General features: G+C 55.1%; 1 protein-coding gene across 1 annotated transcript; it reads right to left on the minus strand.

Annotated features, from left to right (window-relative positions):
* Positions 1 to 10720: 10720 nt before the first annotated feature.
* BCL3 (BCL3 transcription coactivator) lies at positions 10721 to 20439 on the minus strand. The gene is made up of 9 exons (XM_044257157.1): positions 20025 to 20439; positions 18133 to 18286; positions 13535 to 13643; positions 13110 to 13314; positions 12929 to 13017; positions 12635 to 12712; positions 11843 to 12010; positions 11499 to 11616; positions 10721 to 11324 (listed from the first exon to the last, which is right to left on the minus strand). The coding sequence occupies exons 1-9, from the start codon at positions 20278 to 20280 to the stop codon at positions 11137 to 11139; spliced, it is 1365 nt and encodes a 454-aa protein (XP_044113092.1). The 5' UTR covers positions 20281 to 20439; the 3' UTR covers positions 10721 to 11136.
* Positions 20440 to 23789: the final 3350 nt, after the last annotated feature.

Here is a 23789-nt window from a genome sequence, read left to right on the forward strand (position 1 = left end):
GCAAAGGTGCGGCCCCGCCCAGGGTGGGGGCGGGACCCGGAGCCAAAGGTGAGGGGGCGGGCCCCGGAGAAGCGGGGAGGGGACACAGGTGCAATGTGACTCTGGAGGAGGCGGAGTCTGGGGGAATCTGGCACTTGAGTTCCTAGAGATGGGGTTCGAAAGTCTGATCCCCTAAAGAGAGCTGGGTGGGGTGGCTGCGGTGGGTGGACATGGGAGGAGACTTCAATGGGTAGGAATTGTAGGTAGGACGCCTGGGCCCCTTCTGAGGCCGACTGGAGCCTGGGTCCCAAGGTTGCAGTGGAGGAGGGGCTGGGGGTAGGGCTGGGAGCTTAGCTATCCAAACCCTGCGGGGAGGTGGGGCTGGGACGGAGCACTCCTGGGGCTTTCGGACCCAGGTTTGGATCTTTGGCTGGGGCGTAGGATTAAAGATCAGAGAGCTGAACTTTTTAGGAGTAAAGGTCGGGGAGATAGTGCGATTCCTTTGTCTCGGACAAGGAAAGCATAGAATGACCAGACTCCTTGGCCCCCTAGTAGCAGGGGTTGGGTGTCTGAGGGAGCAGGAGCTTGGCAACGTAATTCCTGAGTCCCCACTTGAGGGGCCTGCGGGAAATCAGGCCAGAGTCGAGACGCCCAGATTTCAAGAGGAGGTGGGTCCCTCAGGAGATGAGGCGGGAAGACGGGGTTCAAGAATGCGGGGGTCAAAGCGCGTCTGGTAGGCTCGGGGCTGGAGGAGCGTGGTTTTCTCCCCAACCTGCGCAATCCATGCATCAGCCCAACTCCGGCTGTGCGCTAGGCAGCCACCTGAGGGCGCTGTGGGCCGGGCAGACGGTCCCTGCGTTCCAGGCATCCCTTTGAGGTGTAGAAAGGTGAAAGGGGTTTAGCTGAGCTCTCATCCTAAACTCCTTTCCCCACTCAGCCCTCATTCCGTCTTAGACCACGAGAAGTTTTTTTTTTTTAAGATTTTATTTGTGTATTAAAGAGAGAGCGCGCCAGCACAAGCAGGCAGAGGGAGAAGCAGGCGCCCCACTGAGCAAGGAGCCCGATGCGGGACTCGATCCCAGAAGGCTGGGATCAGAACCCGAGCTGAATGCAGATCCACCAAGGTGTCTATTTAGAGCGCGAGAACTCTTCACTTACAGGGTCCTCAACGTTGCATCTCAACCCCAGCGAAGACTGGGGTCGTTGCAGTCCGGATGGCAGGGTCTGTCTTCCAGCTCTTGGCATTTCTGCCCTCTCTGAGCCTGTTTCCTCTTCCAGAAATAAGATGACAACCCACCGGCCTGGTAAAAAGTCAGATTTTTGACTATGCTAAGTGTTGATGACGAGCTGGTGGGAGTGTAAACGAACAAATCAATTGGAAAGTAATTTGGTGGCATCCATCAGACCTTGGACAGAGCACGGCCATTACTGGCTACAGCCTCCCGAGCAAAAAACGTTTGCTCAGATCAGGTCATGATAAACACCTGAAGCAGTTTCACGGGGTAATCCGTACCCTGACTATGTGCACGTGTTACAATAGCTTCTGTTCTATTTGATTCCATTTCATTAAAGGGAAAATCATGTTTGCAACCCACTAAATTGATTTCACAACCCACTAATGGATCTTGTTGGGCACTTCGAAAATTACTGCCCTAAGAAACTCCAAGAGACTTGTTCCAGAATGTTAATTGCAGTCTTGTCGGAAACAGAGAAAACTGGAAACAAGGTAAGGCCATCACCAGCAGGAGGGATGAATAAATTGCGGTATTCTCTCACAAAGGCCTCCCACACAGCAGTTCAAATGAATGAATTGGACACACATACCAATAGTGTGAGTCCTGAAAACACGATGATGAGTGTACTGGGTTGAATAGTGTGCCCCACCCCCAAATTCAAGTCCTCTAGAACCTTATTTAGAAATAGAATGTGACCTTATCTAGAAGTGGAGTTCTTGAAGATGTCACTAAGTTAAGATGAGTTCATACTATTAGAGTGGGTCGCACACCCAGCATGATTGGAAATTTGGATACGGACACAGGTACATACATGGAAGAAAGCCACATGGTGTCAGAGGCAGAGATCAGAGCCAAGGAATGTCAAGAATTGCTGGCAAACACCAGAAGCTAGGAAGAGGCAAGGAAGGATCATCTTCTCGAGCCTTCAGAGAGAATGTAGCCTTGCCAACACCTGGGTTTTGGGTCCTTCCCAGAATGGAGAGAAAATAAATTTCTGTTGCTTTAAGTCACTCAGTTTGTGGTCCTTAGTTACAGCAGCCCTAGGAAACTAATATAATGAGTAATGATAATAATTTTTTTTTAAAAAGGTGCAGAAGGATTACAGTGCAATGTCATTTATATCAGGTTTGAAAAACTGCAGAGCCAATGCCATAGATTATATGGGGATGCATCTGGATGTGATCACAGTATGAAAACATGGAGGGGGTGCACCTGGGTGGCTCAGTGGGTTAAAGCCTCTGCCTTTGGCTCAGGTCATGATCTCAGGGTCCTGGGATCCAGCCCCCCATCGGGCTCTTTGCTCAGCAGGGAGCCTGCTTCCTCCTCTCTTCCTCTACCTGCCTCTCTGCCTGCTTATGACCTCTGTCAAATAAAGAAATAAAATATTTAAAAAACAAAACAAAACACGGGAGGTCATGCTGAACATCACATGCAGGATGTGGCAAAGGGAAAGGGAGGGACTCCAAGAAGGAAGACGTCATTAATACCTTAATTGGAAAAATATGGATCAAATAGGGCAACATGGCTAAGAGTTCCTCTAGGGGCATAGTGGATCCAAAGGCAGTGAATGATAGGAAAATATCCGCAACATTGTTATCAGTCAGATGAAAATCAGAATGACAATGAGCTACCACTTCACACCTGCAAGGTTAGCTGTAATGGAAAAGACAGATAATAAGCACTGGGGAGGCTGCGGAGGAATTGGAACTGCTGGTGGGAATGTAAACGGTGCAGCTGCTTTGGAAAATGATTTGGCAGCTCCTCAAAGTAGGGGAAATAAAGAGAGTTTATCTAGGGCAAAATAGAGTTAGTGTTTGACCCAGCGATTTCACTCCTATGGGGATATATTCCAGAGAACTGAAAACATGCATCCACACAATTATTTGTGGAAATAATCTAAACGTCCATCAGCAGGTAAGTGAGTAAATGAAAAACAGTGTACCCGGACAATGGAAGACTATTCAACCATTAAAAGGAATGAAGGGCGCCTGGGTGGCTCAGTGCCTTAAGCCTCTGCCTTCGTCTCAGGTCATAGTCTCAGGGTCCTGGAATCAAGCCCGACATTGGGCTCTCGGCTTAGCAGGGAACCTGCTTCCCTTCCTCTCTCTCTGCCTGCCTCTCTGCCTACTTGAGATCTGTCAATAAATAAAATCTTAAAAAAATTAAAACACCCAGACTCCCCTTTATGATCAGATTTATATAGTGTTTGGAATAGGCAAATCTATGCAGACAGAAAGTATGTTAAGGATTGCCTGAGCTGAAGGGGGTTGGGGAGAAGTAGGGAGAGGCTACCAAATGGGTATGGGGTTTGTTTTTAGGCTGAAGACATGGTTTTCAATTCATTTTAATGATGATTGCACAGCCCTTTGAATTTACTAAAACCACTGAACTGCACACTTCAAATAGTTGAATTGTATGATGTATACATTGTATCTCAATAAAGCTGTTTTTATATTTTTATTTTATTTATTTATTTAAAAATTATAAAAGATTTTATTTATTTATTTGACAGAGAGACACAGAGAGGGAACACAATCAGGGGGAATGGGAGAGGGAGAAGCAGGCTTCCTGCTGAGTAGGGAGTCCCAGGACGCTGGGATCATGACCTGTGCCAAAGGCAGACGCTTAACAACTGAGCCACCCAGGAGCCCCTAAAGTTTTATTTTAATTTTATTTATTTATTTAATTTTTTATATTTTTATTTTTTAAAATTTTGTAAAAAATAAAGCTGTTCTTTAAAAAGTGGAGGCTAGGGGTGCCTGGGTGGCTCAGTGGGTTAAAGGCTCTGCCTTCGGCTCAGGTCATGATCCCAGGGTCCTGGGATCGAGCCCCACGTCGGGCTCTCTGCTCTGCGGGAGCCTGCTTCCTCCTCTCTCTCTCTCTGCCTGCCTCTCTGCCTACTTGTGATCTCTGCCTGTCAAATAAATAAATAAAATATTAAAAAATAAAATAAAATAAAATAAAAAGCGGAGGCTAGACCCCCCCACGATAGCCACAAGAGGGCGCTCCAAGTACAGACGCGCCTCCTTCGGGTAAGAGCTTCTCAGACCACGCCCCCAAGTTTGGCCACGCCTCTGGGCTCTGGCCACGCCCCAAGGTTCAGGCGGTGGCCTGCCCCTGGTCCCAGCCAGGCCTCTGAGTTTGGCCACACCCCTTAGCCACGCCCTAAGGCCCCTGTCCCGCCCCAAGGCCGCGTCTGCCTCCCAATTCCCCAAACTCTGACCACAGATACCTGCACAGGCTTAGATACTGGTAGAAACACAGAGCCTTAAACCCCCCTTTCAAGCCCTGACTTTTTAATTCTCATTTTTTCTCTACGGAAATCATTTTAGGCTTACAGGAATTAGGGGCGCCTGGATGACTCAGTCGTTAAGCGTCTGCCTTCGGCTCAGGTCACGATCCTAGCTAGGGTCCTGGAATCGAGACCCGAATCTGGCTCCCTGCTCAGCAGGAGGCCTGCGTCTCCCTCTCCCATTCCCCCTGCTTGTGTTCCCTCTCTCGCTGTGTTTCTCTCTGTCAAATAAATTAATTAAAAAAAAAATAAAGATAAACTTACAGGAAAGTAGCAACGCTAGGACAAAGACTTCTTGTGTGCCCTTCACCCGGATTCACCAGTGCAGCCTAGACTGGCTGCACCAGTTGTCCCCAAACTGTCCTTCAGAGCAAAACCGTTTTTTCCAGTCCAGTGTCCAAACCGAGGTCATAAGTTGTACTCGGTTTCCTGTCTTCTTGATGCCTCCAATCTGGTACAATGCCTTGGGCTTTCTTTGTGTTCCATGAAGTCGACATTTTTTAACAGGCCAGGCCAGATCTTTTGCTCCCCTGGGTTTGAGTTTGTCTAATACTTCGTTTCTGGTGGCAGAAATGTTCTAGAAGAGATGCTGTGTCTGTCGGTGGGGGTGGGGGGTACAGATCCGGACTGCGTCTCAGAAGGCACAGGCTTGTTTGTTGGTCATTCCATGACTGGTGACAGGTTCCATCCCTTGGTTATGGTGGATCCTGGAACCCTGGACTCATGAGGCTCACTAAGTCAGTTTTTCACCCTCTCCAGGACTCCATTTCCCTTTGTGTAAAGTGGATGTTTGGCTTCCATGAGGGTCTGCAAACATACCTAGCCAGGAGATGTGTTCAGCTTCCTGTGCATGCTCTTAAAATTTGTTTTTTTGGGAATGGCACTGGCATTTAACATTTGGCAGATTTCTCGCATGCACCTGGAAGAGACAGTCCCTGACTGGATTTACCCACGGTGGTGATAACAAGTGAAACTTGCAGCAGGGGCTGGGGCCCCCAAGAAATGCGTTTGAAAATGTGACTTTGGCTTGAGAATGTCAGGACTGTCAGAGACAAGGAGAGCTGTCTTCATGGTAGTGGTTGAGGGAGGGATGTGTGCTTCATTCTGTGAGATCTGGGGGGCTGGAGGCCCTGCTTATGGACCCCCTCCCCATTTCTAAGAGTCTGTCCTTCTGCAGAGGATGGGGAGGGGATGGGTGTGTAAGAGGGATGGGTGTATAAAGACACGTGCCCAGTCCCAAGGTCAGGAGGCTGAGAGGGGATTTCCAAGTGTGGAGAAGCCAGATCCTTTGTTTTAGAGAAGTGACTTACCAAGGTCAGGGCTGGGTTCAGCTCTTGAACCCAGGGATAGTTTCTCACACACAAAGACCCACAGTCTGCACTCAAAGGACAAGGAGATTCCCAACACACACACTCCAGGCTGATAATGGACCAGGCCCTGTGCTAAGCCCTGGGCACCCACACCCTTGTTAAATCCTCATCAGCTCGAAGTGTCTGGGTGTTTTGGGTATCCAGCTCTTGATTTCAGCTTGGGTCATGCTCTCAGGTTCCTGAGACTGAGCCCCACGTTGCACTCCCTGCTCAGTGGGGAATCTGCTTCTCCCTCTCCCTCCACTCTTTCTCTCTTAAAAAAAAAAAAAAAATTTAAAAAAATCCTCAACTCATCCATCCTGAGCAGCCTGCGTTAATCCTATTTGCCAACAAGGAAGCTGAGGCTCAGGATGGTAAACTCATTTCACCCAGGGTCACATAGCCGTTTGGTAGCAGAGCCCCAGTGTGACAGATAATGCTTGTCCCTCAATTACACTTCTCCCCTCTTCTTTTTAAACAGAACCTCAGAATTTTAGTTGGGTATATGTTGCCCAGATAAAAATGACATTTCCTGGTCTCCCTTGGGATAGGTGTGACCATATGTCTAAATTCTAGGCAAAACAATGTGATATGCATAACTTCATGGTTGTGGTTTAAAGGGCAGGGGTATACACCTTTCTTTTTCCTTCTCAATGGTTGGACTATGGATGTGATGGTGGGTGCTGGAGCAGCCATCTTGGACCATGGGGTATGTATGTCAGGTGAAGGCAGCTGAGCAGCAAAGTAGGAGTCTGGATCTCTGACATTCTCAAGCTACTATTCTAGCCCTGGGTACATTAATTGGACCCCTACATGAGAGAAAAATAGACTTCCACCTTATTTAAGCCACTCTGTTTCTTAGTTTTTGTTAGAACAGCTGAATAAAAAGTCTAGGTAATGCACACATCTAGGCTAGGTCTTTATTACCTCATTTTTCCATCAAGACAAATAGGTCCCATCCTCTTTCCTCCCCCTGGCTTGCCACCTTCAAAACCAATTCCCAGATGATAACCACAGCAATTCCTGTTTATCAAGTTCTTTCTCAGCACCATGCTGTTATAAGCACTGTACAAATTCATTGGTGTTTAATTCTACAAACAGGGCACCAGGGCGGCTCACTGGGTAAAGCATCTGTCTTCCGCTCAGATTTTAAGATCTTAAAAAAATGGGGCGCCTGGGTGGCTCAGTGGGTTAAGCCGCTGCCTTCGGCTCAGGTTATGATCTCAGGGTCCTGGGATCGAGTCCCGCATCGGGCTCTCTGCTCAGCAGAGAGCCTGCTTCCCTCTCTCTCTGCCTGCCTCTCCGTCTACTTGTGATTTCTCTCTGTTAAATTTAAAAAAAAAAAATAATAAGATCTTAAAAAAAAAAAAAATCCTCTTGACAAACTGGCAGGGTGGACCCATTATTATGCCTCCTTTCCACAGATGAGGAAACGGGCTCAGGGCTGTGATGTCACTGGAGGTCACACAGCCAGGAAATGGAAGGGTAGGACTCGAACTCAGGTCTGACTCTCGGGCCTATACTCTCAATGACGCATGCGCTTTTTATCTTTTCCGGTAGCAATGTGTGCGTGAGCACATGCCTGGTGTGCACAGTTAAAATAATAGATGCACGACTTTCCTGCCTGGCAAGAGGGCCCCGTGACCATGAGCATGGGCTTTGGAGGCGCAGACCTGCACTTGAATGGGAAGTTTGCTCTCTCGGCCTCTCAGTTTTCTCATCTGGAATATGGGTGCTGTCATGGACAATAAATGACTACAGATATTTACATTCCTTTTTTTTTTTTTTAAGGTTGTATTTATTTATTTGACAGAGAGAGCAAGCATGGGCAGACAGGGGAGAGAGGCAGAGGGAGAGGGAGAAGCAGCCTCCCACCTGAACAGGGAGCCTGATGTTTAGGGCACGATCCCAGGACCCCGGGATCATAACCCTTAACCGACTGAGCCACCCAGGTACCCCTACGTTTCTTTTCATACCCTCAAACGGTCACATACGGTGACACGGGACCAGATGCGGCCACGGAGAATCACGAATGCCATGACGTGGGGGGTATGGGCGAGGGTGGGGGTGTCCCATTCACTCGGCCATTACTTCTCAAGGGTCTGCTCTGCGCCAGGCGATTTGTGCTGGCTGCCATGGTTGGGGGGTGGGCCACAGGGAAGGAGGCCCAGCGCTGCCCTCCCAGAGCTCGTGGCCTGCTGGAGAGACCGTCATCGTGCATAGTCTTATACAGTTGGGGGGATTATCACAGGGGAAATTCTTACACACAGCTGTTTGCATGGGGGGAGGCTCAACATTCTCTCTGTAGGGGGTTGAATGGTGGGTCCCTCCCCCCATAAAAATATGGCCCTATCCTAACTCCTGGAACTTGTGAATGTGACCTTATTTGGGGAGGAAGGTTTTTGCAGGTACAATTAAGGGAAGGATCTTGAGATGAGATCATCTTGGATTATCTAGGTGGGCCCTAAATCCGCTGACGTGTGTCCTTCCAGGAGATGGAAGAGGAGACACAGACACGCAGAGGAGAGGCCACAAGAAGACGGAGGCAGGGAGCCAAGGGAGGCACTCACATCCCTGCAGGGCTGGGGCCAGGAGCCGCTGGAAGGGGAATGGGGCCTTTGGAGAGAGTACTGCCCTGCCGACCACTTGATTTCAGACCCCTGGCCTCTAGAACGACAAGAGGATAACTTTCCTTTGTTTTACACCCCCTGGGTTGTGGCCATTTGTGACAGCAGCCCTTAGGAAATCAAGGGGCCCTCTAAGGTCAGGCCCCGGCGGGGACAGTGTGGCCCAGAAATGGGTTCAGAAACAGCGGCACATGGTCACAAACATACCCCAAGATGTATAGCCAGCTAAGTCGGGGGGTACCCAACATTGTCTCCCAGGAAGACATTGAGGCGACTGGCCCCAAAGATACAATGTGTCATGGAGTGGGACACCTGGGTGGCTCAGTGGGTTAAGCCGTTGCTTTCAGCTCAGGTCATGATCCCAGGGTCCTGGGATCGAGTCCCGCATCGGGTTCCTGGCTCGGCGGGGAGCCTGCCTCTCTCTCCACCTCTGCCTGCCTGTCTGCCTGCTTGTGTGCTTTCTCTCTCTCTTTCTGACCAAAAAAAAAAAAAAAACACCACAAAAAAACCCAAAAACAAAACAAAAGACAATGTGTCATGGAGTGGTGGCAGCAGACATGTCATAGTGGCCAAGATAGATGAAGAGCCAGAGGTTCAGTGAGGCCCCCATTAAAAAAAAGAAAGACAGCATCACTCAGAAGCACTCACCAATAGAATGGGACCACCGTTGCCAGCTTCTCCCACAGGACACCCTTTTCATCGAGGTTGGGGCAGTGGGGACCAACGTGGGTTCGAGTCCTTCCTTGGGGGTTCCAGCTTGTCCTTGGTCTCCCCCACCATACACTTATCTTCCTTCCCCAATGCTCAGATCCCCGTAGCAAGTCTCTTACCCTATACCCACCTCCTAGTAATGTTGCTTCTCATATTGAAGCCTGGGGTGGGCTGAATAAAGGCTCTCGGCAATACCGATGTTCTAATCCCTGCGATCTGTGGAAGTGACTCTAAATCGCAAAAGGGCCTTTGCACATGATGAAATTAAGCCTCTTGAGATGAGGAGAGAAACTTGGGTTCTTTGGGTGGGACCAGTATAATCGCAGGGTAATCCGGGTAGGAATGGAGTAGAGGGGTACCTGCGTGTTTCATGGGGTTGAGTGTCCGATTCTTGAATTTGGCTCAGGTCACAATCCCAGGGTTGTGAGACTGAGCCCCGTGTCTGGCTCTGTGCTCAGCACAGAGTCCCGCTTGAGATTCTCACCCTCTCTCCGCCCCTCCTCCCATGGGCTCTCTCTGCCAAATAAATAAAATCTTTAAAAAACCAAAGACAGAGGGGCGCCTGGGTGGCTCAGTGGGTTAAAGCCTCTGCCTTTGGCTCAGGTCGTGATCCCAGGGTTCTGGGATAGAGCCCCACATCGGGCTCTGCTCAGTGGGGAGCCTGCTTCCTCCTCTCTCTCTCTCTCTGCCTGCCTCTCTTGCCTACTTGTGATCTCTGTCAAATAAATAAATAAAATCTTAAAAAAAAAAAAACAAACCTGAAGAAATGCAGATGGAAGCAAGAGATCCAAGGATAGCAGGGACCATGAGACAAGGCAGGCAAGCACCTCTAGAGGCTGGAAAAGGAAAGGGGACAGATCCTCCCCTAGAGCTTCTGGAAGGACCAGCCCTGCTGACACCTTGACATTGGGCCAGTGAAACTGATTTTGGACTTATGACCTCTAGAACTGTAAGGGAATCTATCAGTTGTTTTAAGCTACTAAATGGGGTGCTTTGGGACAGGGGTGACAGGAGGTGAAGGCAAACCCTGAGTGACCTAGAAGTGACACACCCACAGAGTCAAAACCCAAACCTTGTATGTCAGGGGGCTCTGACACACAAAACGTGGCCCGCCAAGTGAGGCAGTCACATACCACCATCACAGGATGACCACAGGTTTCAACCCTGGGAACGTTCACCCAACTGCTGAGCACAAGGTCACGGGACAGCTGTGACACGACAGGGACCCACAAACCTCAGAAACATACACATACACACACGCATGCAGACGGCCAAGGTCTCTGTGGAATCCAAAAGTGTCCCCTGGAAAGATCTCAACACTGTGTTGTCCCCACAAATGATGGCACAGTGCCACGACACAAGGAACACATTAGACGTCCCAGAGTAACCCACACGTGTCATCCTCAGTGAGAGACTCACAAGGTCACTCCTTGAGGCAGCTGGAGAGGATGCCCAGCCCAGCTGTGTGCACACACAAACACACTTCCCTCCAGGCCTCCCCATGAAACAGGCCCAGGCCAGCCAGGGTATGGTACAAAAATAGTTTATTACAAAAGAAATCCAACCAAAATGCCTAATAATTTACATTTGTTATCAGTGCCTGGCTACAGCCCATCTCCCCCACTCATCCATCTTGGTGGAGTGGCGGGGCGCGAGAGGAGTGACTATTCCCTGGTTCCAAACCAGTTCTGGGGGAGAAGGAATCTGGGTGGAATTCCAGACAGGGGACTGGTGCCTGAGAATAACAGGGTAAGAGTCCTGGGTCACAGGTGGGATATCTGCTCAGAAGAGGGGGTTTATGGGTAGATGCTTGTGCCTCTGTGCAAATCCTAGTCCTGGAGGGGGGAGGCAGAGTGAGGTCTTCACAGTTTCTAGGAGGGTTGGCCCCACAGGGCAGGGAGGTACCCCCCGCATGAGTCTGAGATCTGCCCCCCCCATTCCTCTCAGCTGCCTCCTGGAGCTGGGGAGGGGGGCACCGGCCGGCCAGGGGCTCGGAGGACCCCAGCGAAGGGCAGGAAGCCAGGTGGAGATGAGGGAGGAAGGAAGAAACTGGGGGGAGCCATGGGGTATCCAGGTGGATCCTTGGGGGGAGACTGGGAGGGTGACGAGGAGGGTGACGCAGAAAGGAGACCTGTGGGAAGAAGAGAGGGGTGGGAGTCAGGAGACACAGGACCAGACCTCCTCCACCCCACCCCCACCCCCACCCCCCGGGGCGGGCGCTCTGGGGGCCCGGGGGAAGGGCACAGGGGCCTGGAGGGCTCTGAGGGAGAGGCTGGCAGTTGGTGGCCAGGAGCTCGGTTCTCACCATTAGAGCTGAGGAGGCTGCTGCTCTCAGGGGAGGTGGTGGCACTTCGCTCCGGCGAGGGCTCTGGCTGTGATGCCGGAGCAGGCCGGGTCGCTTTCCCCCTCAGGATGTCGATCACCTGCAGAAGAATGGAAAATGGGGGTCAGCACCAAGTTGCTCCAGCCCACACTGCGCTCGCTCTTTCCGTTCTCTTCGTGCACGGAGCCGGCTCGCGTCTCCGTGTCCGCTGTCAGAGCTCGCTGGGACCACAGGCCGCCCCCTCCCTCGCGCGCACCGAGATGTCCCATTCACGAGGGCCGGGCTCGGGCAAGGTTCCCCCCCACCCCCTCCGCGCTCACACTCACCCGGCGGCTGCGCGCCACCATGAGCGGCGTGTCGTTGTGGCAGTTCTTGAGGCCGCTGTCGGCGCCGCTGCGGACCAGCGTGCGCACGAGCGGGAGGAGCCCGCGGCCGGACGCCGAGTGCAGCGCCGAGCTGCCCGAGTACATCTGAGCGTTCACATTGGCGCCGTGCTGCGGGGCGGGACGGCGGGTCAGGACCCCCAGCGCCCGTCAGGAGGGGCGGTGGATGCGGCGGGGGCGGGGCCAGAGGGGGCGGGGCCGGGATGAGGTCGAGCGAAGGGCGGGGGACCGAGGCTGGGGTCCCCGGACGGAGGCAAGGACCTGGACGGGACTAGATCCGGGATGGGTGACGGAAGGACGAAAGCCAGAACCCAAGGTGGCCCGGAGCGGGACTTAGCAGGCAGGGTGGTCAACCCGGGCTAGACACCCGCGGTCCCGGCCCGCCGAGGTAGGGGCGGAGCCAGAGAAAAGAAAGGTCCAGAGTCTAGGCAGGGCGGAAGGACAGCACGCGGAAAGGACCAAAGCGAGAGGGCGGGTGCGCAAGGCAGGCGTGCAACGGCCCAGCTCACTTTGGGGGCGGGGGGAAAAAAGGGAGAAGGTCCCGGACAAGAGGGGGTGGGTAGTGAAGCACAGGGTTGATATAACGAGGCCTAGAAGGAAGGGACAGATCTGGAAGTGTAGCAAGAGCGGGAGCCAGAGCAGGAAAGCAGGGTCGGTGCCAGGGACAGGGGCGACTGCTGGGCCAGCGCTGGAGGGAAGGGTGGGCGAGAGGCCAGGGGCAGGGGCTGTACCCACCTGCAGCAGCAGCTGCACCATACTAAGGCTGTTGTTTTCCACTGCGTGGATGAGCGGGGAGCGGCCGCTTTTAATGTCCTGCAGAAGGGCGGGAAGGTCTTTGAGCCTTTCTAAGCTCTGCCCAATCAGCCCGCCAATATCCCAGTTGCTTGGTCCACCATCCCAGTCGGGTCAGACACTGGAAGTCCTACCCCACGCACTAGTGCGGTCTCCACGTAAGTCCCGCCCCCTTGGGGTCCCGCCCCGCCCCCCCAGCTCCTCTCGGCCCCACCCCCTTGGCCCGGGCCTCCTCACCACCGCATCGATGTCCGCACCCCGCTCCAGCAAGAGCAGAACGGCTTCGGGGCACTCCATGTTCACGGCCACGTGCAGGGCGGTAAGCCCTGCGGTACAGGAAGACTCAGTTAACCTGGGTCTGGGGCTGAACCTCAAGTCTTGCCAGACAGCCCCACCCGGCGCCGGGGTAGGTGCTCACCATCGTAATTGCGGGCCTCCAGATCCACAGTGCCCGGGGCTGCACTGTCCAGCAGGGCCCGCAAGCAGGTCGGGCTGCGGTGCTCACACGCCAGGTGGGCCGCTGTCTGGCCATGGCGGTCCAGTGCCATGGGGCTGGCACCAGCCATCACTAGCAGCCGGACCACAGATGGCAATGTGGTGATCACAGCCAGGTGTAGCGGTGTCTGGGGGACACAGAGACTGTGAGGGACCTGGGCCTTGCCCTGTGTCCCCGTCCTGACCGCCCCCCACCAGCTCCAGTTTTACTCAGGGGACGGGAAATCTGGAGTCAGTCCTCTATCCCATTCAAGAGTCAGCACCACCGCGCCCCTCCCCCAGCTCCTAGGACTCAGGAATCCAGACCCTCAAGCCTCTCTTCCATCAGATCCAGGCCCCCAGGCTCACCTGCCGCAGGTTGTTGTAGATATCCAGCTCCCGGCCCCCATGCTGGAAGAGGCTGACCAGGCGGTGCACGGCTGCCAGATTGCCCTGGACCACGGCGATGTGGAGTGGCCTGGGGTGGGGAAATCACAGGCGTTAGGGGCTGGTCACCTCTCACCGCCACACACTTTGCTAAGTCCAACACGCGCGGGCTACTTTGGCGTGGATACAGAATCCAGCCACTCCTGAGCCTCACTCCCTTATCCCCATTCAGCCACCATCGCCCTCCCTCCTGGACTGTTCCCTCCTCACTGGCCTCCCTGCTGCCTCCCACCTCTGCCCCACTTGTCTTGTCGCCCACCTAGCAGCCAGAGAGACCCTTCTGCAACCTCAATCAGGTCAAGTCCCTCCACTGCTCAGAACTCTCGGCATCAAGGCCAGACAAGCCCTCTGTGATCCTGCCTCCCCCTTTTCAATTCATTTGGCTTCTCCATCTGCTCCCTTCACCTTTCTTGGCTTCCTTGCTGTGCCTAAAACAGAACAAGCACACTTGCTTGCCTCCTAGAGCCTTTGCACTGGCTGTTCCTCTGTCTGGAAGAGTCACTCCCACGCCCACCCCCGCCCCATCCTCTGCACAATCTGCTCTCCTCATTTGGGCCTCTGCCCAAATGAAATGAAAAGAAATAGTGTGGCCACGGCTCACTCCCCTTTCCCCCCCTTCCCCTGCTTAATTTTCCTCCACATCATCACCTGACATTGTACAGTTTTACTTGTTTCCTGTCTGAATCTCCCCTTCTAGAATGTCAGCGCCACCCAGGGCTGGGCGTTTTGTCTGCTTGGGTCTCTGCGAGGTGCCTAGGAGACACCTAGGGGCTGAGTAGGTGCGCCACAAGCATGCCCTGCATGAACAAACCCATCGTGGTGACCCCTGTCCATCCTTGAAGCTGGTGAGCGCGCTCCCCCTTCTCTCCCTGCCCAGGCTGCTCATCCGTGACCTGAGTGCGACGTTCTCTCCAGCAGTTGGGATTGCAAGTCACACTCAGCCTCCAACTCCTGAGCATTCACTTATTTGGAGGGATTTTTGCCCAAAGGGGAGGTGGAATACACTGGGACAGGGTCACTGCTCTGGACACCCAGGGTCGTGTCCCCTCCTCCTTCTGGACTTTAGGACTCACTCCGTCAGCTTCTGGGAAGCTTGTCGGCTCTCAGCTCTCTCTGGGAATTACCCTCCGCTGAAAAGCACTGCTTGTCCAGGTCATGAGCGGAGGACAGCTGCCATCCCATGGCATCCAGTGGCTGGTCAGTGCTGGGACAGAGGGCCTAGCTTTTTGGCCCCATCTCTAAATAACACTACAACTGCTGCATTCCCTGGGGGGGGGGTCAGCTAAGGCCCTGCTGCAACCCCCAGCAGTCCGATTTTTGCCTAATCCTGCTTCCTCCCCACCAGCCTTGATCTGGAGAAGTTTCCCAATACACTCTGGGCTCCTGCCCACAGCTGCCGACCTGGAAGAGCCAGGGAAGTCTGTGATGACTGTGTGTATGTTTGTGTGTCTGGGGGCCGGGGGATGGCCACATGAACACTGAGCTTACAGGGGTGACTGTATACACACGGGCTGCACAACGTTCTCCTGCACAACATCTCCACTCACTAGAGCAACGACCTGCTCATCCACCACTACCGCTTCCTAACCAGAGTCTTGCTAAGTAAAGCAGGTGAACAGCGGTCCTCGCCACCATGGAACGTGCTTCCAGAATTCGCACGGTGAGCCAGCTCCCTAAGTGCTTTGGTGGCGGGGAGAGATCCCGCCGCAGTCTCACCCCCCCTCGCCCCCCTCCCCCGCCCCCCTGGAGGCTTTGAGGGGGTTAAGCAGGCCGGGGTGCAGACTGGCCTGCAGCCCTCCCTAGCTGTGGAAGAGCCAGAGCCAAGTCACGTGGCCCTCCGCTTTTCTCCCCCAGACGGCATCGCCCACAGAGGGCTCTGCGGGTGAAATGGGGAACCTGGAGATCCTGATCCGTGAAAGCCAAATTTACAAGGAAAATGTTGGGGGAGGGGCCGGAGCTGTGACGGGGGAGGGGGTGAGGGTGGGGAGGGGCCCGGAGAACGGCTCCCTTCCCTCCCTCCATCTCCCAGGAAGCCCGGCCTGGGTCCCTCTTGGGGCGGGCGGGGTTAAGTGAGGGCAGAGAGAGCGAATGATTTCAGAGAAACCGTCCAGGCCTGAGTTCCCATAAACGCGCGGGCTGCAGGGGGTGGGGCGAGGCTGGAGGAAGTGGGGACGGGAGGGGCGGCCCAGCCCTCGGACTTCCAGTAACAGGTCTGCTGGGCGGGGCTCCGCTTCCTGCTCCCGGGGGAGGGAAGCCTCCTGCCGGGGATCTACCCCGGCACCCCCATTTCCATCCTCGCGTGGGGTGGAGGAGGGAGGCCAATCAAAGAGACCTAAGCTTCCCCGGGGTAGAAGAACCCCAAGTTTTCCAGCTTAGGGGCTCCTCTGGAACTCCACCCTTCAGGGCTCAGACTCCAGCTGGCTCCTTATCCCCCATATCCTGGCATCCACCCCTGAGATCTCTTAGGGTCCGGTTATACGGTGCCCCAACTATTGGCGGATACCAACTTCCCTAGTCCCTGTGAGTTACAAACCCCCAAGCTGTTCTGTACCCCGTTCCTTAACTTCCCCAGGGGTCAAGGAATACAGTATCCGGACGTCTGCTCTCTGGGACTCGGAACACCTCCCCTCTCTCTTGGAGGGAGACCCAGATCTCCAGCTTCCCGGTGCTGTACCGAATCCAGTACCCGGACCTGTTGAGGGTCCAGATGCCCCGAGATTCTTGCTCTCTTGAGTCCCTAGAAGTCCAGACTCCCAACTAAGCTCTGCTGCTTTGGGGACCCAGACTTAGCCTGTCCCCCTCCCCCACTCCCAGGCTAGCCAGCTGTCCATTCCGGTAAAGTCTTGGCCCCAGCGGAAGGGGTTAAGGTTAGACTGAACGCTGGGAGGGGGAGGCTGCGAGTGAGTGACGGCTGCTGGCTGCTGACGTGGGGGAGGCAGAGCAGCTGGGCTGCGGTCAAGTTCTGCGGGAAGGGATTTCCCCCAACAGGCAGCTGAGGCTGAAGTGTTTGCTTTGGAGGGAAGGCGGGGGGGGGGGGGGGGGGGGGGGGGAGAGGGGGAGAGGGGGAGGGCGGGTGGGGCGCAGGATTTGAGTGAGATTGGTGTGCCAAGGTCGCCTTCTGCGCCCCGTGTTCACAGGCTGCAAACAAATCATCCCTGGATGATTTTTTTTGCAGATACAAAATCTATTTCGCTGCTGACCCCAGAGGTACCCAAAGTGGGAGGAACTAGTTTTATTCAGCCTTTTAGATAGCTCAGACACTTTCTCCTGCTTGGACCTACAGAATGGCCCAGAAGCACCTGGGGAGGTCTGTGAGAACAACCCCTCCCCCCATTCCCTGTGTGGAGGACCTACTGTGTGCCCGGCCCTTCTGTGTTCTCTGCGCCTGTACATGGTTGCACTGAATCCTAATTTTGATATGTCCGGTATGAGCCCCGATTTCCAGAAAGGGGTGCTGAAACTCCAGGATGTGACGTCACAAAGTTGGCCAGTGATGGAGCAGTGAGCTTGTCCTTTCCATCCCTATCAATTCCCAGATAGACAGTTTATAGAAGCCATTCCTTGTCTGCCTCACACACTTTCACACGCTGATGTTTCTTGTTTTTAAGGGGGGGGCAGACTGGCAGAGAGGGGTGAGAAAGTGGCCAGCTGGAATTCAAACCTGGGTGGATGAAATAATGGGCACGGTCAAGGGTGTCGAGCATTTACTGTGTGCCAGGCACAGAGCAGGCCCTTCCCCTGCAGCGGTTCTCAGCAGCCTCGAGGGCATGTTCTCCAAACTGCAGGCGATCTATGGCATTTGAGAAATCAGTTTCCAGAGACTGTCAACTTAACTGACTGACCTCTATGACCATGAAACAGTGGAACAGACTAGAAGAGAAAATACAGAGTGGATTCCATCTAGGAAGGGGACTCTTGTTCTGACCAATTTTTATTTCAAGCTTCTACGTGTGGACGTGTGCTGGGTGTAACGTAAAGTAATGATGACAATAGTATTAAGTAATACTTATTGAGCACTTATAACTTAGCAGGCTCAGTGCTAAGAGCTTAACATGTGTAATTCACATAACAAATCTATTGTTTAAAGATCTTTCGCATGTCTGGATTTCTTTAAAAATAAGTTTTGGGTATCACTGGGTAATATTTTATTATTTTTTTAAAAAGCGATCCCTATACCCAACATGGAGCTTGAACTCACGACCCTGAGATCAAGAACTTGTATGCTCTACCAACTAAGCCCACCAGGCGCCCCTCTCAGGTCTGGATCCTGATAAACATTTTGAAGCCCCCTGCTTCAGTCCTGGGTGGTAAGGGCTCTCAGAGTCCCCATTTTCCAAAAGAGGATACTGAGGCGCAGAGTGGGGGAGTGGGGGGACCTTGCTCCAAGTCACAGCCAGCGGTGGAGACGGGACTCTAACTCAGCTGAGGGAACTCGAAAGCCCAAGCTGAGTGTCCCTGTGTTGCGGTGGGTGAGGTGGGGGGAGGGCTGGCTCCCCCATTTATGGGGGTGCTTTACTCACGTGTCTCCGTCCTCATCTGCACGGGTGGCCACGGCGATGTCAGCCGACAAAGGGTGTTCCATGGAGCATACCATGGGGTACAGGGGTGTAGGCAGGTTCAGGAGAGGAAAGAGTGAGCCCATAGTCGGGGTAGGGTATATGGGCAGTAAAGGCCCTGGACAGAGAAAGGACGTGGGTGAGGCCAAACCCGCAGACCCCCGACCCACCCCTACATCCAGGCCTTCGCATCTGCTGTGTCACCTGCCCCTTTTTCTAGGTCCCTTTTTCATTTAATACTGGGCCCCAAATGTCCAAGACAAACTGGTCTTCCACATCCTTCTGGACTCAGGTGGCTTCCTCACTTCACTATCTCCCCCTAAGCCCTGGTCACTGTCTTTGTCACTTATCTCTTCACTAGTCTGACTCCCCGTGCCCTACTAGGCAGAATCCCTTAAGGACAGGCCTGAATCCCATCATCACCCAACAGGGGGACCCCAGGGCCCGTTTGCTGAGTAAATTTGTGACTGAAGAAGGTTAGGAATGGCTGAAACACTGGGTGTAGTGTGTGCGGTGACTGTGTAGAGAGTTGGGGAGAAAGGTGGGTCAGAAGGAGAAAGGAGTGGAGTCAGACGCCAGACACCACGGCAGCAAAGTCATTTCCACCCATCACACAGATGGGGAAAACTGAGGCCAGGGTTTTCATCCAGGGAATGGGAAAGGGAAGGGAGCAGTGGCAGGCTTCCTGATGCAAACCCCGAGGCTTTCTAACTGCTGTATTCTGATGGGGTGGAAGGTGCAGGCACTGGGCCAAAGTCTGGAAGCACTAGGCATGGGCTCTCTGCAGCTTTGGGGTCACTCAGGGGTGGGTGATGTGGGCACAGCTGTGGAAGGGGATCCCCCTCCCTTGAGACAGAATGGGGAGAATGGTGCTTGGCCTCCTGTCATCTCCTGACTCTTGAAAGCTCCCATCTGTGCACCCCCAAGTCTGCAGGTCCTCGTATCTCCAGTACCAGGCCTTCGTGCCCTGTAGCCTTTTGCCTGAACATCCCCAAATTCTTCATCCTGGCCCTAAATCCTTCAGTCCCAGAATTCCCCCATCCTGTCCCTGGTTCCTAGAACCCTCAACTCCAAGCCTTGACTTTGTGACCACCTGAATTCCTGACCTCAGATGACACCTTGAGCCTGTATTACAACCATACATAACTGGGTGCCCAGAATCCCAGATCTCTGTCCTGCTGAATCCTCAGGACCCCCAATGCCTGGGTCTGTTTCCTTGGATCCCTGTGATCTCAGATATTGGGGTGCTTAAAACTCCAACTCTGTTCTCCTGATCCCCACTGTTCCCTGATATCCTGAGATTCTGATCTGCTGGCTGACATCCCTAGTACGTCCTCTTAGAACCCCAGTCGCTGCTTCCCTAACTCCCTTTGACACCGTGTATCTGGATGCCAAGAACCCCAATTTCTTGGGCCCAACTGCCAAGCACTGAGTCCTCAAAATCCTAGATATCTGGGTTCTAAAAAGCTTGTAACTCTGTGTTCTTGGGACTACAAGCTCAGCCCTCTAGACTTCTGGAGACTTTTCGTATCTGTACCGCTAGGCACTGGCCCCTGGGTCTGCATATCTGTGGCTCTCAGACTTTGGGCTCTTTCCCTCAGGGCCCCCTGGCACCCAGCGGTCCTGGGATCCCCATATCTGTGTCCCAAGGCACTGATCCCGGATGTTCCCATAACTGTGTCCCTGAGACCTCAGGCTCCTCAGGAATCCCATATCTGTGGCCTTGGGATTCTGTCCTCCAGCTTCTCGGCTCCCTGGGAACCCTTGTATTTGCGTCCTGAACTCTGTTCCCTGGCTTTGGTGACCCTATGCCCTGTCTGACCCCCACCTGGCCAGGATCCTTGGGAGCCACTCACCCTGGTAGTAAAGCGCCTCTGGTCGGGCCAGTCCGTGGGGGGCCGCGGGGACCGCCGGGGAGTCGGAGCTGCCGCCTAGGGGATCCGGGGGGACCACGGGGCCCGCGGCACCGCGGGGGCCGGCGGGTTCCGGGGAGGGTGCGCGCAGCGGGCGCTTGCGGAGCGGCAGCGCGGCGCCGGGGGGCCCGGCTGCCTTGGGCCGGGTGCGCAGGTCCACGGGCCCCTCGTCCATGGCCCCCGCGGGGCATCGGGGCATGGGGCCGCCGGAGACGGCGGCCGAGCAGGCGGCCGGAGGGCGGCTCGGCTCGGCGGCACGGGAGGGTGGCTTCGCCGGGCGCCGGGACTTCCCCTGCCGCCGGCTGAACTGAAGGGACTTTTGTCGGCCGGGGCGGTGCCGGTCGCCCGCCTCCCCGCCCCCGGCCCCCCCGGGGCCACCCGTCCGCCCCAGGGGTTTCCTGGACCCGCCGCCGCTCCCGTCGCCTCGCGGTGCTGCTCGCCTCGCGTCCCGCCTGCGCCGCGCCCCGCGCCCGCCCCCTCCCGACCCCGCGGCGCCCCCGGCGGCTGGGCCCGGGCGGGGGGCGGGGGTGTGGGGGACAGGAGGCGGGGTCAGGCGCTGGGGGTCCCCACCCCTGCGGCTGCGGGCCTCTCTCCGTCGCTGCCTCAGTGTTTAGGTGTTTCTGGCTATTTGTCTCTCTCGCTGTGACTCTGTCTCTGACTCTCCCGTTTGGATGGATGTCTCCCTGGGTCTCGTCGGTCTCTCTCTCCTTCTATCTCTGTCTCTGTGTCTCTCTTGTGTCTGTGTCTCTCACTATCCCTCTTTTCTCGAGTGGCCGGCTCCCCTCAGCCTCTCCCCCAGGGTGGGATTCCAGGAGGCCCTGGGCTCACTAGGGCGCGGGTTCGAGTCCCGACTCCCACTTCCTCGCCGGGTGACCTTGACCAGGCACTTCCCTTCGCTGAGCGGTTTCCTCCTTTGCGGGAGGAGAAAAGACGCACCCAGGTCAGGGACTGCTCTCGGCAGGTGCCCAGGCGCTATCCCTCTGCCTGCCCTCTCGCCATCTCTGCCTCTTCCAGGTGTCCCCCAAGGTGGATCTGAACTTCGCCGGGGGTGGGGTACGGTGGGGAAGTGCACAGAGAAACACTGAATGTGCCTCCCTCTGAGGGATCCCTGCACCCAGCCCGAGCTTCTGGGCGAAGAGATCGTGAGAGACGAAGGGAAAAAGAGACAGATAGCGAGAGAAGCGGAGACACAAGACCAGAGTCTGGGCGACCACAGCCCGGGCCGGGGTGGGGGTGGGGGAGGGGGCGGGCGTCTGGCTACCCCTTCTCTCCCACTTTCCCTTCCCCTCCGGGTGGGGTTGGTGGGTGGGGAACAGGCCGGGCGGGTTGGGGGCATGACTCAGAGGCAGGCTGGAGCTGGTGGGCGGGGAGGGGCAGAGGCGGGCCTTTTCCGGGTCCCCGCCCCTACCGCCCTCCTCTCCGCCCCGGGGCGGGACCCTAGCGGCGCGGGGCTTTCCCGGATTTCCCTTGAGGTGGGGCCGTCGCTGGGGTTGCGTCCGGGTCAATGAGTTACGGGAGGCCAAGGGAGAGGCTTTGGGGACGTGGGGAGGGTGGAGCAGAGGAATGGGGGCTGCACCCCGGATCTGTCCAGGAGGCACGCAGGTCCCCCTGGTTCTCTTTGTGTCTCCCCCTGTCTCTGCGACTCTCTCCCTCCATCCATCCCTGGCCTCTCTCTCCCCGTCTCCGGCCCCGCCCCCTAGCTCTTTCTGTCTCCTGATCTCTGTCTCTGTCTCCCTAGCAGCGTCTCTCTGGGACCCTGAAAGTCGGTGTGGGGCCCCGGTCCCCAGGAAAGGACTTTGCCCAGGACTCCAGCTCCACCCCGGTGGATCTTTAACCAGGGATGTGAGGAGCAGCTGTTGGCAGAGAAAGGCCTCACCCCTTCCCCCTTCTCTCCTTTCTGCCTCTTTCTGGGTAACCCCGCACTCCTCCTTAGCCCCTGTAATGGGGAAACATCTGGGGGCAAGGCCTGGACCCAAATCCCACCTCCACCTCTTGCTGCCAGTGTAAACTCAAACGAGTCCTTTGTCTCCAGACTCAGTTTGGTCTTCTGGCAAATGGGGCCAATGTCATCCCCTGCCTCCCCGTGTTGGGGTCGCTTCAAGTGAAGGAATTAGGTTGGACAGTTTCGGGGCTGCTGTTCTTATCTACTCAGACCTCGCCTGTGGGGACTCTCAGATGGCAGACGGGTCCTACACCAAGCACCGCCCTGCTGCACAAAAGGGGAAGCTGAGCCTCAGAGGGGTGGGGCTTGTCAAGGTGGTGACCCTGAGCGGTAGGGTTGGAAGGACACCCAACTTCCTCCTCCTCCCTGTCTCCCTGTAGCAGGTAGAGCAGTGGCTTTGGGCCTAGGCAGGACTGGTGTGGGTGGTGTCTGCACTTGGCCCAGAGCTGGTTTGGAAGAGCTGAGAGAGTGCTGGGGTTCTTAGACTCAGGATGGATGAGGGATAAAGGTCTGAGGGAGGAGGCTCTAAAGGAAAAGACAGGTCTGAGAGAAGTAAATGGTCTAAGGGAGAGGGAGAAGGGAGAGAGAAAAGGTCTGAAGGAGGAAGTGAAGGGCTGAGGGAGAGGAGGAATGTCTGAGGGAGGAGGGTCTGACAGAGGAGAAGGAGGTCTGAAGGAGGGAGCACTGTCTGAGAAAGTGTGAGAAGGACCAAGTGAGGAGAGCAGCTCTGAGGGAGGAGGAGAGAGTTGGTGATGGTATGTGTGTGTGTGTGTGTGGGGTAGTTCTGAGGGAAGAGGAGACTTGAGCATGAAGACCTGAGGGTCTGAGGATGGAAAGCATGGTCTGAGGGAGGAGGAGCATTTTGAAGAAGGAGCCTCCCTGGGGGCAGAGGGAAGAGAGGCGAGCTTGGGACCAAGCAGGGACTGAGGCAAGGGAAGAGAAGGGAGGCCTGGAGTCAGCCCCGCCCTGCAGCTGTCTAATTTCCCAGAATCTTCTATGGCTCAGGAAAGTCCCAGCTCCCACAACCACCTCCCTCCAGTGTCGGGAATGGAGGATGCGGAACCAGGATGACTGCCCCCTCCTTTCCCCCCTGGCTCCCTGTGCCCCAGACGGGGAGAACTAGAGTCTCCCCTCTCTGGGCTTGAGCTCTGGAGGCCCCCTGCTGGCAGGGGCAGCCCCTGGAAGAGTCCCAGGAGCTTCCCAGAGAGAGCTCGGAAGTCCTACAGCGTGTCTAACCACTTTCCCTCATGCAGGCCGCCCTTTGCGTCTGTCCCGATCTTTCGCAGCTTCCTACTGCTTCTTCCTTTCTCCTCCCCACCACCCCACATCCTTCTGGGGAAGGAAGGACCAAGGCTGTACCTGTTCAAGGCCCAGCTGGAAGGCTGTGGGCCTGGGGCAGCTTTCTAGCTCTTGGGGGCTTTCTGGAGGGGAGGACGGTACTTGTCAGACCCTAGGTTCCCATGGGCTTAATTCCTGGGTCCTTTTCTGCCCCAGTTTTTGCTCCCAGCTGAGGCCTGGCTGCAAGTCCCATGTTCTGTCCTCATTAGCTGCGAGACATCACACATTTGCTTAATGAACCTCATGGAACCTCAGCTTCCTCATTCACAGAACAGACTGGATCAGGAAACTGATGCTTCCATGCCTCAGGGCCTGATGCATAGGAAGGACTGGACGCCATGGGGCTGCAATTATTATTATTAGTCTTATTATAGCCATAGGAACAATGATCATTATTATTATTACTATCAATTAATCACAGAGTCTCA

The sequence above is a fragment of the Neovison vison genome, chromosome 7 (genome assembly GCF_020171115.1).
Source record: "Neovison vison isolate M4711 chromosome 7, ASM_NN_V1, whole genome shotgun sequence".
Taxonomy (NCBI): Eukaryota; Metazoa; Chordata; class Mammalia; order Carnivora; family Mustelidae; genus Neogale; species Neogale vison.

Bases quoted from the DNA above. Each gene is read 5' to 3' on its own strand.
- BCL3 (XM_044257157.1), bottom strand. From the start codon at position 20,280: ATGCCCCGATGCCCCGCGGGGGCCATGGACGAGGGGCCCGTGGACCTG. The intron at 13,315-13,534 runs GTGAGCCTGGGG...TGTGTCCCCCAG, and splicing joins TCTACAACAACCTGCGGCAG to ACACCGCTACACCTGGCTGT. The intron at 13,018-13,109 runs GTGAGCACCTAC...CCTGTACCGCAG, and splicing joins GGAGGCCCGCAATTACGATG to GGCTTACCGCCCTGCACGTG.